Consider the following 16726-nt stretch of genomic DNA (forward strand, 5'->3'; position numbering starts at 1 on the left):
GGCTAATTTGTTTCCCAGAATTTTCTTTCTTACATATCCTTAGGGTAAACCACAAGGCACACTGTTTGTTTTTGTTTTAAGTTTATTGGAGGGGGGGAGGGGGGGCGGTAGAGAGAAGGGGGGTGGAGAGAGGGAGAGGGGAGAGAGAGAGAGAGAGAGAGAGAGAGAGAGAGAGAGAGAGAATGAATTCCAAGCAGGCTCTGTGCTATCAGCACAGAGCCCAACACAGGGCTCAATTTCACAAACTGTGAAATAATGACCTGAGCAAAAATCAAGAGTCAGAGGCTTAACCAACTGAGTCATCCAGGTGCCCCACAAGACACATTTTAAAGTGAAATTTGAAGGGCAGAAGTGAAGCAGCAGTGATCTCATTTCTTATGCAGGCACTTTTGTAGCTTGAACATGGGGTAACTTACCTGCTGGCTCAACTTTTGGGGTGGGACAACAGTCTGACCTACATTGTTTTACCTTTCCTTGGATCCTCCTTCAGCTTCTTGGACTCCTGGGCCAGGTGTGTGTTTAGCAACCTGGCAAAAGGCAACTTTTCACACAGGATACACACATCGTCAAAGTTGGAGACAGTAAGAAGTGACACAGGTCTCAGTGTCAACTGCCTACCATGTGAATTTTAACTCTAGTATTAGATGCAAACAATAGACTCACAGAGACTGTTTAACCAACTCCAACGTGTAACAGCAAATCCCTGTAAACAACTCACTATACAAACATGTATACATGTATGCCTGCAAATATCCTAGTAGTTCTGCTTCTCTGACTGAACTCTGATACAATTCTTTTGTATTACCGAGTAAATAAATACCTACCATACGGATGTACACCTTGTTTATCCATTCACCAGCTGATGGACATTTGGCTGTTTTCAGCGATCTAGTTTAGGATCATGAATAAAGTTGCTATAAATGTTCACAGACACAGGTCTTTGTGTGAACATATTATTTCAAAACATGGTATTTATAAATACAAGAAATAGCTAAAAGAGTTCAATATGTTTGCCACTGGAGGTGGAAAGGGGCACAGAGGGGTCTGATGTTGATGTTTTACATTTTAGATCTTTCTAACCATGATTTAAAAAAAAAAAAATACACTGAATTGTACACTTTCAAAGAGTGAATTTTATGCTATGTGAATTATATTTCAACACAAAAGTATAAAAGTATATGATAATACAATAAACAGATCCCACCAACTTATAATCTAATGTCAAGTTTTATTTACCTTTTTTCTTACAATATGCTGTCATCCAAAATATACCTTATAAGTAATTCATGCATACAGTAGGCACTCTATAAATATTTTGATTTAATAATTAGGTATTTTTTAGAATGACTAAAAATCCTGATGTAAAATCCCAACTGGGAAGTGCATAATCCCATTGTAGACAAAATATATAACTTTACAATAAACATTTTTATAAGAATTTGCCCCAAAGAGGGAACACTTACAACGTGGAAATTAAAAAATAAAAAGTAAAAAGCAAGATGAAGCATAATACTAATATATTTAGACAATGACCCCCCGGACCAGTGGGGCTTACAGACCTAGGGTTACCTGCACCCTGTGGCCTTAACACCATCTGAAATTCAGTTAAGAAGATAATTATATACCTAATAACCTCTTAACTGGAAATGCTGCAAGAAAATACAAGCAATAGCCTGTGAAACTTTTTTAACTACATCCCTCACATGAACGCAGGAAAAAAATTTTTACTACATATCTTATTCTCCAATTTAAAAAAATCAAGGCTTTTTATCTTAAGCAGTAAGAGTGATCCACAAATAAGCAAGAAGTCACTTTTATAGAAGCTATGTTAAATTCTGTGGAAAATACTTTGGGAGATTAGTTCAAGAACCTTAGTCCAAATATAAATAAATCCTCGCATTAAAGGGTCTTCCAATTTACAAAAACAAAACACGCTGTGACCACATATGATAAAGTATCTTCTAAATCCTTATTTTGGGTTAGCTTTATAACTATGAACAGTCACTCCAAACTGAAAAATGAAAAAGACTGTAGCACTATTATGATAAAGAAAAATTAAAAGCCACCAAATGCCTAACCTTAGTGAAATACCTGTGCAAACCTATAAACATATTCAAATACTCTATTTCTATAAAATGAAAAGTCTACTGACTATATCTTTCAAAAACTATATAATTCCATAAAAATTTAAATATACAGACTATACCAATACATGGAAATGTATATATAAAATATTATTAAGTGAAAAAAACCAAAAAATATAAAGTGAATACAACCATGTAAAAGTAAATACATTACAATAACAAAAACTGTGAAGTGACTTAAAATTTATAGAGACATAAACAGATTCAAATATCCATTAGAGGTTTTTCTTTGTTACTTAAGATTATAACAAAATAAAAAAAAAATAGACTATTATTTTAGATTAAACTATACTCCTAAACAATAAATACTGAACTAATGTGAACTCCTAAAACAGAGATTTTAAAAACCATGACTTAACTATATTTCAAGTGTATCCTATGGATGGAGACCAGCCCACATTTGCTGATCTTCACTTTACAAAACCTTCTGGCAATGTGCACAATTATAACTGCCCTTCTTAAACATAAAAAGAAAAAAATTTAAAGCACTGTTCAAGTAAGAAAACCAAGCAGCATGCCAACAAAATCTATCTACTTAATCTGTTTTGCACCTGCAAAAAAGCTACTAATAGAGGGTTTTAAAAAACTAATCCTATATACATATTTTACATAATATATTTATGCTATAAATATTTTAAAGAATGGCTTTTACATAATTCTTCATTTTAACTCAATATATATCTAACTGATTTAATTGCAAATTATGCAAATCCAATCTTTCAGATTTATTACTGAAAATTATTCTCTACATGGTTTAGAAAATGGTTAATTTCTTGGGTAAAACATAGCATATTTAGAAGTCCGAAAGCCAAGTAAATCCCTTATTTCATTTCGGAATTTTGAAAGATCTTGGCGTAGTTCATTTAGATTTTCCACGGTTGCCTGATCTGTACTTTGCATCTTCTGTCTCATGGATGTCAAGTAACGATGCACTAGGCAGCACATCACTTTTTGGTAGTTTTCATCTCTCTTTTGTTTCAAATTTCTCCATTCCTTCAAAACAAACAATTATATGATACAATTTTATAAACAATATTTAAATGAGGTGAATTTTTAAGATTTTTCACAGATACAAACACATGTTTTATTGGGCTATATTTTTGGGACTATGTGTTACAAAATAATATTCATCACTTGTTTAAAACAGATACAGCCTGCCTATTTGTTTTATTCATTCACCTATATGCTTCTCTGGATTTAAAAATATTCTTAGGAATCCTCAATTTATAGGAAGGATTAGCAAACTACAACCCACAGGACAAGTACGTCCTGTTTCCTATTTTTTAATGGCCTGTGAGCAAAGAGTGGTTTTTTACAGATGAATATTTATAATTAATTTGATGATAGGGAATACTGATATTGAGACCCAATTAAACAAAATGTTATTCCCCCCCAAAATGGAATTCCATTCTTTTCATTAGATCTGTATTACAAAAAATTATTAAATTATTACTCAATTAAGGTTACATTTTAAATTTCACCAATAAAAATTTTGTGGAAATTTGTGTTCTTTCTTGTTATATTACTTATTATAGTCATAAAGTATTTTTGATTTTGTCTCAGTCTGCTAAGTCCAAAATATTTACTAATAGGCCCTTTAAAGAAAAGTTTGCCAACCTCTGGTTTATAGCAACATGAACTGAATTATTCATGTAATGAATAACTTTCAAGAAAAACTAGAAAAATGAGATGGCTCCAGTAGTCAATCTTTATCTATGCTGACAGAGTTGGCATTCTAAATATTTCCCATGTTTTAAAACTTGAGACAAGATTTCATCAAAAAAAAAAAAAAATCATAGCTCTCTCTCTCACATATTGAATCCTTACTTTATGTTAGATACTATGCCATGCATTAGGGATATATGAGTAAAAAAAAAATCAGACAGTCCCAGGCCTTAAGGAGCCTGCATATTTACACTCTAGGAAACATCAGTGATTAGGAATTGTTAAAATTTCCAAGTTGCAATTTTAATATCTTACCTTTAAACTGTTTTGCCGTTTAACCTTGCCTTTTGATGTATGAGAGCAAATCCACTTACTGAGGCTACTAATCATATAGCAAATAGTCTTTGGTGAAGGAATGATATTGAAAGGTGGGGGTAACGTACATTTGTCATCAAAGTAGCTAAGCCACAACTTTGCTCGAGCAAACTTCCATTCCTTGTCTTCATGATTCTGTAAGAGCCAAATGAAAAAGCAACACAGAATGTGAACACACACACACACACACACACCACACACGGGGTAGGGAAGGGCAAAGGAGAGAGAGATGGGGGGGGGGGGGATATCATTTTACATGGTCCAAATGTTTGATGTCCAAATGTTTACACGGCTTGTAGGTAAAAATTTGGTTCAAGAGTTGTAGTTAATATACATTACTTACATTTAAAAAATCTATATTTAGGGGCGCCTGAGTGGCTCAGTTGGTTAAGCATCCAACTTCAGCTCAGGTCATGATCTCGCGATTCAGGAGTTCGAGCCATGTGTCAGGCTCTGTGCTGACAGCTCAGAGCTTAGAGCCTGCTTCAGATTCTGTGTCTCCCTCTCTCTCTAACCTTCCCTCACTTGTGCACTCTCTCTCTCTCTCTCTCAAAAATAAATAAAAACGTTAAAAAGTTTTTTTTAATCTGTATTTAATTTTAAAATAATACTAATTCTTATTTCTTATAATCTTTGGCTGCCTTATCTACTACATACATTTGGTATGATCTGAAAGAATATAAAGTTTTTACAAGAATGAATACTTACTGCTATCAACTGAAAGCTTTTATGAAGCATTGCCACCAGCAGCTTGGTAAGCACGATCACAACCACGACATTGTATGTCCCAACAATAACAGCTCCAACAAAGGACTGCAATTCTTCTCCATAACTAAATCTTGTGACAAAGATTGCCACATGTGCTAAGGAGAAAATATACCAGAACAAAGCAAAGCAAGTGCCAATGAACCTGTAAAGACAATTACATTTCTGTTTAAAAGAAAATTAAAGCACTTAATTAGCAAAAATGAAGAACTCATTCATATTAACATTCCATAAGTAAAACATTGATAATCCAAGAATACATTTTAAAATGAATGAGATTGAACCCAACAGTTTACATATGTCTTAAACAAAGAAATACACTTAAAAGGATAAATTATTTTGTTTAACCTCCTACTGCTTTTCTATTATCAACAAAGCAGCCTCTAAGATCCTGTTTGTGCCTAATTAGATGTTGCCACTCCTCTGCTTAAAAACTTCAAATGGCTCTCAATCTCAATAGCCCAAAGTCCTTACAAAGATCACAGATCAACAACATTCTACATGATCCTCATTACCTTTTGGACCCCATCTCTTACAACTTGCCCTCATTCACTACATTCTATCCACACTGGCCTCCTGGTTTTTCCTTGAACAGCCAGCCACACTCCCATCCCAGGGCATTTGCCTTTGCCATTTCTTGGATCGGTGAATGCTCTTCCTCCAACTATCTTCTTCATGGCTTGATCCTTCATCAACTTAGTATCTTTACCTGAATGTCATCTCTTGCGAGGCCTTCCCTAGTCTATTTAAAATTGCAACCTCTAACACATAGGGAGAAGCCTGGCCAAGCTTTGTCTCTTTGGTCCTTTTTATTGTGTAATATATATTTTATTTCTCTTTTTATTGACTATATCACCTCACTGTAATATAAACTCTATGAGGCAGTTTTGCTCACTGGTACTTCATTCACTCAGTACTTTGAACAGTGTCTGTTATATAGAAGGTGTTAAATAAATACTTATTATTCATTTAATCTTAAATAAGATGACATCCAAGTATCTAAAGAATAGTTGGTACATAACAAACACAACAAATACCTAATTCCACACCCCTTCTCCATTATGTTACTTAAAAATGAGGGGAGGTATTTTGTCTGCCTCACAACTGGTTGTTTAAGTTCTTAGGATACAGTAAATTAGAGAAAAAAATTGTTTATGAAGCTCTAATGATTCTCAATTCTATTGACCTCCTACTGAAGTGTTGAAAATATGAGAGATGGTTTTACCTGTAACAATAATGGACAGTTGCTGACATTTAATATGTGAAAAGTATGGGGTGCCTGGGTGGCTCAGTCGGTTAAGCATCCAACTTCGGTTCAGGTCATGATCTCACAATTCGGGATTTCGAGCCCTGAGTTGGGCTCTGTGCTGACAGCTCAGAGCCTGGAGCCTGCTGCAGATGCTGTGTTTCCCTCACTCTTTGCCCCTCCCCTGCTCATGCTCTGTCTCTCAAAAATAAATAAATGTTAAAAAAAATTTTATTAAAAAAATATGTGAAGAGCAGAGACATCTTTCAATACGCAGGACTGACAGAAAACTGTCCTGCCCCAAATCCTAACAGTGTACAAAATGCCAAGAACTCCTCTGTTAAGACAAGCAGCAGGGGAAACAATGTAATATCGTGGGCCTGTTAATTGCTTAAGATTCTATTTGTGTAAAGAAAACTACAACATGATTAATGAAAAACTAAGTATTTATTAAAAAGGAATGTCTTAAAGAAAATTTGAAGTTCTATTTCTATAGGTACTAATTCATGTGTAATACAATAGAGAGAAATATATTTACTAAAAATTTAAAAAGACACTCACGAATGGAAGGTATCATTACTTTGCTGTTCACAGAAGATGCCCACACAGTCCTTCTGTTCTTTTGGGGTATAGCCTTTATCATACAGTTGTGTCAGTCCAATTGTGAAAGAAAACAAAACAAGAAGGAACATCCCAAGAAATTTTCCAAAATCTTGTAACATCTGTCCCATTGAAATCTGTGGAATATATTATATAGGTGTTCATTAAAATTATCAGGAAAACAAAATATTAAGTATTAAATGACCAGGCAATAAAAGTAAAACAAACATATGATTCCTTTTATTCCATCTGGTTAAGACAGTTCCATACTTTTAAAACATCAAAAGTCTCACTGACAAACAAAAAGCCATTCTAGGGGCACCTGTGTGGCTCAGTTGGTTAAGCTACCAACTCTTGATCTCAGCTCAGGTCTTGTTGTCAGGGGTGTGAGTTCAAGCCCACGCTGGGCTTTGTACTAGGTGTGAAGCCTACTTTAAAAAAAAAGAAAAAAAAAAAAGGCTGCCTGGGTGGTTCAGTTGGTTAAGCATCTGACTTCAGCTCAGGTCATGATCTCGCAATTCATGGGTTCTAGCCCCATGTCCGGCTCTGTGCTGACAGCTCAGAACCTGGAGCCTGCTTCAGATTCTGTGTCTCCCTCTCCCTCTGCCCCTCGCCTGCTCACACTGTCTCTCTCTCTCTCTCTCTCTCAAAAATAAATAAACATTAAAAAAAAAAAAAGCCATCCTAATCATGCCAGCACTTTGAGTGTTGGATGGCACATTTCTTGAATCTGGACCAGGTCTGCAGAGGACACTGCTGGGAAGAAGTAAGAGGCTGAGACACGGAGATTTAAGAAAAGGCCTAATTTGCAAGGAATAGGGGCGCCTGGGTGGCTCAGTCCGTTGAGCGTCCGACTTCATCTCAGGTCACGATCTCGCGATCTCGCAGTCCGTGAGTTCGAGCCCCACGTCGGGCTCTGGGCTGATGGCTCAGAGCCTGGAGCCTGCTTCCGATTCTGTTGTCTCCCTCTCTCTCTGCTCCTCCCCCGTTCCTGCTCTGTCTCTCTCTCTATCTCAAAAATAAATAAACGTTAAAAAAAAAAAAATTAAAAAAAAAAAAAAGGTTGTCTGGGTGGTTCAGTTGGTTAAGCATCTGACTTCAGCTCAGGTCATGATCTCGCAATTCATGGGTTCTAACCCCATGTCCGGCTCTGTGCTGACAGCTCAGAACCTGGAGCCTGCTTCAGATTCTGTGTCTCCCTCTTTCTCTGCCCCTCGCCTGCTCACACTGTCTCTCTCTCTCTCTCTCTCAAAAATAAAGATTAAAAAAAAAAAAAAGCCATCCTAATCATGCCAGCACTTTGCATGTTGGATGGCACATTTCTTGAATCTGGACCAGGTCTGCAGAGGACACTGCTGGGAAGAAGTAAGAGGCTGAGACATGGAGATTTAAGAAAAGGCCTAATTTGCAAGGCATAGAAGGAAAATTCCTTGCTCAAGCCTAAAGGGAAATAAACGCTTATATTTTTTATGGCTTCTTAAAGTTTACAACTATAAAATCATATGACAAAGTATTTAATTTGCTTTTTGTGACAAATTCTAAACCAATTCTCCAAAGATAGCATTTCCTCCTCTAGGACTGCCCTAATCTTTTTTTGCCAAGGTGGTCAATTTTCTTTCATTTTAGGTCAATTATAAGAAAATATGTGTGCAAACCAAATGAATAGGTCTAATTAACATGGGTATCTTTTGTAATGCAGTCACATGTAGTATGTCTGGGAGCTTTATTCAAGCCTAATTTCATTGTCCTCCAATACTCTTTCAAAATCTGGGTGATAGGTACTTTTCATAAATTCTTGGTATTTAAATTAGCATACAAATTTGGAGAATAATTTGACATTATCCTTTTGACCCAACAATTCTATCCCTTGGCATTTAGCCAATAGATAGGAAATATGCAAAATGCACGTACATACATGGATTTTCACTGCAGCACTGTTAGAGGTCACAAAAAAATTAGAACATCTTAAATGTTGTTAAAAAGAATGAAGTACATCTATATGTGCTGGTGTAGAAAAATGTCTATAAAATATTAAGTCAAAAAAGCTGGGTATAGAACAGTATTATAACAGATCCCATTTCTATTTCTTTAAAGTATAAATCAGATATATATTTCGTATAGATAGGATTTAATACGCACAGTACATTTCTGGAAGTTTACACAAGAGACTGTTTAATAGTGCTTAAATATGGAAGGTAGGACTTGGGGTTGGAAGGCAGACTTTCTTCCTTTGAATTTTCTTTACTGTATGCATTTCTTTCTTTCTTTTTTTTTTTTTTTGCATTTATACTTATAAGATACAAAAAATAGGGTTTAAAAATAACCCTTCCTCAAAACTTACCAGATCAATTTTACACAGTTAATTAAATCCAGCTTCAAATAAAATGTCTAACTGCCTCAAACCTACCAAAATAAAATATGCCACTTACCACTGATACAAAATGGTAATGACATTGAGCAAGTGGCCAAACCTCTCTAACCCACTAAAGTGAGCCAGCCAATTAAGTAAAAGAGGGGTGCTAAAATTTTTTAGGCACACCACAGCCTGGTAAACTGGACTCTGCAACAGTGAAGAGGTCCAATATGCATGGCTTGCACATTTGACTAGGCCATGTAGTACCTTTTGAAGTCTTGTGCTTTCCTCACTTCCCACTGCAAAATTTTGAGAGAAGAAATAGGGAGCTTTTAAACTCAGCAAGTTTTACATGTGTGAGAAAGAGAAGAAATACATTTCCTTCTTAATCAATGATAGCTTTATACCGAAGTACCTTGGAAAGAAATCATTTTTAATGTTTATTTTTGAGAGAGAGAGAGAGAGAGAGAGAGAGAGAGAGAGAGAGAGAGAGACGGAGACAGAGCGGGAGTGGGGGAAGGGCAGAGAGAGAGGGAAACACAGAATCCGAAATAGGATCTAGGCTCTGAGCTGTCAGCACAGAGCCCGGTACAGGGCTCAGAGACTGACGTGGGGCTCAAACCCACAAACGTGAGATCATGACCTGAGCTGAAGTCAGACACTTAATCCACTGAGCCACTCAGGCGCCCCTACTGGAGATTTATCCTTAGGAGATAATTTAAAAGAGGCAAAGACCCTACATACGGAGCACTGTGTAGAACAGCAAAAACATGCCAAATATCTGATAGGGTGAAGGCTGGTATCGTTAGGGTTCATATCATGTGTTAAATTATAAAACTTGCTGAAAAAATGAAGCAATAATAATGACAACTTCTAGTCATTCTCCTTCCAAATCTTCCTCCAGAAAAAACCATAATTACCTGTCTAAAAATTCTATCTGATCAAGCCATTCATACTCAAAACCTCCTTTGCATGTATGATAATATTCAAATTCCTGGCACAGAGGCCTTCAGAGTCCAGCCCAGTCTATTTTTTTCAGCCTCATCTTCCCAACTGCCACCCACTGTCCAAATACGAAAGACATCCTGTCTTCTCTAAGCACGCCATGCTTTTATGACTCCATGTTTCTGTACATGTAACTTTGTTCTTTGCCAGGAAAGCTTTTTATCCCTTCAAGGCCCAGATCAAATGTCACCTTTTCTAAGAAGCTGTCCAGATTCTCTCCAAGCACCCCCTCAGTTATGCTCCAAAGTACTTTGTCCATAATCTCTAAAATCATATTTTTCACTTTATACCAATATTTACGTTTGTCTCTTCTAGCAGGCTGTAAGAGCAGCACCATATCAATAAGCTTCAAAGCCCAGCATATTAGTTAAAATGTTGAACACATAGCTACTTTTTATATGCCTTATAACTCTCTACCATTTTCCAAGAGGTATCATGTATTTTTACTTATCCTGTAGGATCAGAAAGGCTAGTATTATCTCTCTTTTTCCAAGTGACAAACTGAAGCTCAAAGAGATTGTGACTTGCTCAGGGTAACAGAATAGATGGCAGAGGTAGAATTCAATTCTTGCTTCTAACTCCTTGCAAGAGCTTTTCTGAAACATCACTTTGTGATTTTTATCTTAGCTCTCCCATTAAAAATTTGGGGCTGTGCCACTCTGGAAAACAGTGCGGACGTTCCTCAAAAAATTAAAAACAGAACTACCCTAAGATCCAGCAATTGCACTACTAGGAATTTATCCAAGGGATACAGGAGTGCTGATTCATAGGGGCACATGTACCCCAAAGTTTACAGCAGTGCTTTCAACAATAGCCAAATTATGGAAAGAGCCTAAATGTCTATCAACTGACAAATGGAAAAAGAAGATGTGGTTTATATATACAATGGAATACTACCTGGCAATGAGAAAGAATGAAATCATGCCATTTGCAGCAACATGGATGAAACTGGAGGGTATTATGCTAAGTGAAATAAGTCAGTCAGAGAAAGACAGGTTATCATATGTTTTCACTCAGATGTGGATCTTGAGCAACTTAACAGAAAACCATGGGGGAAGGAAAGGGGGGGAAATAGTTACAAATAGGGAGGGAGGGAGGCAAACCATAAGAGACTCTTAAATACAGAGAACAAACTGAGGGTTGATGGGAGGGTGGGGGAAAGGGGAAGTGGGTGATGGGCATTGATGAAGGCACTCGTTGGGATGAGCACTAGGTGTTGTATGTAAGCCAATTTGACAATAAATTATATTTAAAAAATTGGGGGCTGTGTGCAATTAAGGATTTCATTCTCATGTAATGAGCTTATTGAATTAATACATGAATAAATATCCAAAAAAGATGTAACTATTAACATTTTACACCAAGTCTTTTTTTCTAACATTGTGTGAGCTGGGCCATAGTTTCCTGACCTATAAAAGGGATGGTCATATGCTACATCAAACTCACTCATCTACATGCTATTAAAACTTGGCCAGATTTTATGCCAATCTATTTAATCAGCATCTCTGAGGGCAGGACTTAGATATACAGATTTTATGTGCAACCCTAGTGATTCTGAGCCTCACCAACCTGGGAACTCCTAGACTAATGACCTCTAAGTTTCCCTCTAAGTGTAACATTTATGCTTCCAAAGAAAAATGTCCATCCCCAGTATACCCTAAAATGCAAGGCACTTTGAAATGAAATCACCCTTTACTCACTGCAAATGACAACAATATGCCATTTATGTGATACAGAACACTAAATTAAATCTATTAATTATCCAGTAAAGCCAAATGATTCACTATGAATAAAGTATGCGTTTGTCAGATGCTACACTTATTTTCCAAGTTTCTTTGTATTATTTTTCAGATTTGCGACAGTTAACTCCACTAACTATAAAGGAAATGAAGAAATGGCTCTAATGATTTATGTAAAGTTCATCATGTGTCAGGAAACCTGCTACGAGATGCATCTTATATATACTGACCCATTTAATCCTCACAACAATGACACAGAACCTGAGACTCACAGAGATGAGTAACAGTAACAGTAAGTTACAGAGCAAAATTTGAACCCAGTTGGTTGGTTCTGTCTTGTTCTTTCTGTCTAATGACACAACTACAAGTGCTTAATTCATTTGAAACATGTGGATAAATCAGGAAGAATTTTTAAGATCTGTAAATTATTAAAGCCTGCCCAAAGAAGTATTGTACAATAAAAGTTAACGAGGGAATCATATTACTCTGTAGCAATGAAAACAGAGAGGCAAGTTAGCAGACTGGTGAAGATCTTTAGCTCTGGAGCCAAACCACTGGGTTAGAATCCCAGTTTGGCTACTTACCAGCTGTGTGACCTTGTGCAAGTTACTTAATATCTCTATGCCTCAGTTTCTTCCTCTGTAAAATGGAAATAAAAGAGTCTGACTCTTAGAACAACTGTGAGTATTAAATGAGGTAATAAATGTAAATAAAGATCTTAGAATAGTATCCATGGTAAGGGCCCATATGTTAACAGTTATTATTATAATTACCAATTTATTTTTAGATTCTATCTTTACGTCTTTTTTTGTTAAAATGTGTAACATTACTGATTTATGTCCAATCATGACTCTTACATTTGCTGAAGCATATTAGCTAGCATCCTTCTTTTATAAAAGCAGAAGAACTAACTTTGAAGAGCAGGTTGGTCTGTGGATTCAGACAGACTCAGGTTCAGCTCTTGACTACTTCTTTCTAGTTCTGTGAACTACTTAACCTCTCTAAGCCTTAGATCCCCCATTTGTAAAATGGAAATAAAAATAACAAGGGTTGTGATGAGGATGAAATAAAGCGAAAACACTTAGCACAGTGCCTGGCCCACATGAAATGTTAAACAAATGTGGTGGTTGTTATTGTTTTGAATAAGCAGCTCCAGTAACAGGTAGTAGATATAGCCCAACAGCTTTATTCTTCTCACACACCAATCAGCACTTGTCTTTACCCAAGACCATTTAATTTATCAAACAGTAAGTGACTACTATGGCAAGGCAGTAAGTAAAGTGCAGATGAAAAAATAAAGATACAGTCCCTATCCTCAAGGAATTTTTAATTTAGTAGAGACAACACCGTCTATAATTTAAGACAAGCTAAATTTTAATTGTCTTACAATTAAGACAAGCTTTAGGAAGTGCTCATTGGAGGTTCAAAGTACCAAGTTCACTGGATGGAGTTATTCATTAGCAGGGGAGCAAGAGCATAGGAATGGATTTTCCAGAGGCAGGAGCTCTAACACTGGCATATGTTCCCTCTCCCTGGAATGCCTAACCCGCCTCCATTCTACTCATCTTTCAAGGCTTAATTCCAGTGTCATCTCTCCTGGTAAGTGCCTTAAACTGAAGTGAGTGCCCTTTCTATGAGCTGTGCCTATGACAGCAATTACCACTGTAAATGTCATGCTTGCTTGTCACCCTCAGTGTACTTGAGTTCTTTAAGGAGATATTGGAGCATATTAATTTTTTTTTCAGATTTATTTACTTACTTACTTAAAGTAATCTCTATACCCAACACTGAATCCATGATCCCAAGATCAAAGAGTTGCATGGTCTTCTGACTGAGCCAGCTAGGTGCCCCAGAGCTTACTCATTTTAGTATTTTCAGTGTCTAGTACTTACCAGGCACTCAAAAACTGTTTACTGAATGAACAAATAAAATTTTGACAAGTAGAGGAGTGGGTGGGACATTCTAAACAGGGTAATAACATAAACAATGTCATGGAATTGGGATAGCATGGGACATGTGTGAGATTACTGACTGGTCTTGGCCCAGATGGAGAAGTGCTTCAGTAAGGGACAGAGATGAGTTTAGCGACAGATGGCTACAAAGTAAGTAGGGCCAGATGTAGAAAGCCACCTTCCAGAGTCTACCTACGACATAAGTTACAAATTTAATGAGCATAATCATAAAAATGTCAAGTACTAAAATAGAGGATTCAACCACTGCTGAATATAGAACCATTTTATATATTCCACTATATGATATTCCTGTGACCTTGATTTGCCTAGGACAGTCCCAGTTTCCACTTGTTTTCCCAAGTTAGTAATAAATAACATTCCTTTCATTCCCCAAAGTGTCTCCATTTGGATGATAAAATATGGTCACTCTAACCAAGGGAGTAATCTGTACCCCTACCACAGGTTATATAACCAGTTAAAATAAAAGTCTGTCAACTTCTGCAAATATTTGGAAGGAAAATATGTTAATGCAGATAATCACAGTAATCACATAAAAACATTATCTGACATAACAGGTTATATATATAAAGGAATAAAGTTGCTCTTTTGCTAAAGTAATTAACTTATTGTCAATATTTTTTTGCATTTTACTTCTAGGTTTACATTCATAACTGGATTACTCCCTTTCAATTGAGTTCCTTACTTATGATGAACAAAATGGAAGAAAAATGTATTCTAAATTTTCTACAAGAACTTTTTCTAGAATATTTTGGAAGAACTATGCAATACAAATCTGTCATGTTAGTAAGACTACACTGTAACACAAATGTCTTTATTTGAAAACATCTTTAAGTAAAAGCCTGAAAATATGAATCTATAGATTCCTATTCAATATCTATTCTTTGCTCTCTTCCTGACTAACCAGACCTTGATTTTTTGGGGGGCAATTGAAAGTACTCATCTCCTCAGACTTCCTTGTAGCGACAAATGACCATATGACCAAATTCTGGCCAATGAGTTATAAGTGGAAATATGTGGTAGGGCTCCAGGAAAAATGATTGCTCTCTTGATAACAAGAGAAAGACAGTTGGCCCATATTTTCTGGCTTTTGCCCTCTGTCTTTCCCCTTCTCTCTGTAGGATACAGACTTGATATAATGACTTGGAACAGGGAGCTTGCAACCATGAGAAACAGTAACACTGTAAAAATTGCAGACAACCTTCTGTCTGGGAAGATTTGCTTTGCAATACTAACTAATTCTATTTGTATTTCCAAATCCTTCAGTTCTGAGACTAGCCTATACCAGACAACAGTGGTCTGGGGTGAGGGTAAGGGGAGTTTTAAATGCAAAAAGGTGTCAAGAAACTTTTTGGGGTGATGCACATGCTAACTTGATTATGGTAGTGATTAAACAAATTTATACTTTTGAAAAACTCATCAAACTATATATTTAAGATGGGTTTATTTTACTGTATGCAAAGCATATCTTGCTAAAGATTATTTATTCTATTTATTTTTTGAATCTTTCTTTCTTTCTTTTGAGAGAGAGAGGGAATGAGCAGGGGAGGGGGACAGAGATGGAGAGGGAGCGAGAGGGGGGAAGGAGGTGGGAGGGGGGCGGAGAGAGAGAGAGAGAGAGAGAGAGAGAGAGAGAGAGAGAATGAATCCCAAGCAGGCTCCATGCTGTCAGTGCAGAGCCCGAGGTGGGGCTTGATCTCACAAGCCTTCAGATCATGACCTGAGCTGCAATCAAGAGTCAGATGTTTAACTGACTGAGCCACCAGGTGCCCCAATAAAGATAATGTTAAAAAATCATTTGCTTAACTAAATCCTAATGTTTAAGCATATATTATGAGTAACCAGCAGACCTTTTTAAAAAAGAGAACACAATAAATATTTGTTGGCTTCACCTAAATCATCTGTCAGTTCTACGGCCATTGCGACAATCTAAATTGTCCTGCTGGAGAAGAAAAACACAACAGCTGAAATGACAAAAACCTACTTATTCAGTATTTGTATACACATCTATATAGTTCTTTGGGGAAGAGATTAAGTCAGAAGACCTGACTCAATAGTTCTAAGAAAAATAGATAATTCATTAAGAAACAATAGCATACTTTTTCCTTTTTAACTCTTTGTAGAAATATATTTAAAAAAATACAGAAACTTGGTGATACCTATAAAAAAAGAAAGAAACTTAGTGATATCATCACCTTTTAGCTAAGAAAAAAATAAAAAAACAACAAAACAACACACATGTAAAAATACTGTTGACTATTGACTAAAACAGTCATAGAAGATATTAGTGGCAAAATTAAATCAAAATAACAGTCTAAATCAGTGTTTCACATACTATTTTTTGGAGAAAAACAGAGACCTGAACATATCTAATGAAAAATGAGTATCACATTAAATGAGTTTATGTCATGACAGTTTGAACAAGGTTAAACAAGTTTCTTTATCTCTTTCTCACAAGCTTTAATGTGATAATGTGCACTGTGAATTAATCAGGACTTGGTTAAGGAACTCACACTCCAGGAAATACTGTTGCACGATGATAGCACAAGCCAAATCAAACCAAGTTTTTCCTACATATTTTATTTTCATATCTCTATTTGGAGAACATAATTATGCCTTTTCTTTAAAAATATCTCCTTTAAAAATGTTTTTAAAATCTACATTCCTAACAAATTTCGACTCATCAAGAAAAATTGAATATTGCTCAGATTCTCAGACTCATAACTCACAATATATGTAGAGCTACTCACCTACCAGAGTTGATCCCCTTTCTCTAAAAACAATCACTATTACAATCTGTGGTAAATTCAAACAATTATGAGTCCTTTCTTTAATGTAAAGGGACTTAGCATTTAGTCCTGGAC

General features: G+C 36.1%; 1 protein-coding gene across 10 annotated transcripts in view; it reads right to left on the reverse strand.

Moving 5' to 3' along the window:
• Window positions 1-1208: 1208 nt before the first annotated feature.
• TRPC1 (transient receptor potential cation channel subfamily C member 1) overlaps window positions 1209-16726 on the reverse strand; it is a 66303-nt gene continuing 50785 nt past the window's right edge. For all 10 annotated transcript variants that reach the window (XM_019438580.2, XM_019438566.2, XM_053903753.1 and 7 more), the window contains 4 exons: window positions 6757-6932; window positions 4893-5094; window positions 4125-4319; window positions 1209-3137 (listed from right to left, as the gene is read on the reverse strand). In XM_019438580.2, coding sequence (XP_019294125.1) covers window positions 2910-3137; window positions 4125-4319; window positions 4893-5094; window positions 6757-6932 — 801 coding nt within the window. In that variant the 3' untranslated portion in view covers window positions 1209-2909. The remainder of the gene's footprint in view (window positions 3138-4124; window positions 4320-4892; window positions 5095-6756; window positions 6933-16726) is intronic.

The sequence above is a fragment of the Panthera pardus genome, unplaced genomic scaffold (genome assembly GCF_024362965.1).
Source record: "Panthera pardus isolate Hobbes unplaced genomic scaffold, ASM2436296v1 HiC_scaffold_16, whole genome shotgun sequence".
Classification (NCBI taxonomy): Eukaryota; Metazoa; Chordata; class Mammalia; order Carnivora; family Felidae; genus Panthera; species Panthera pardus.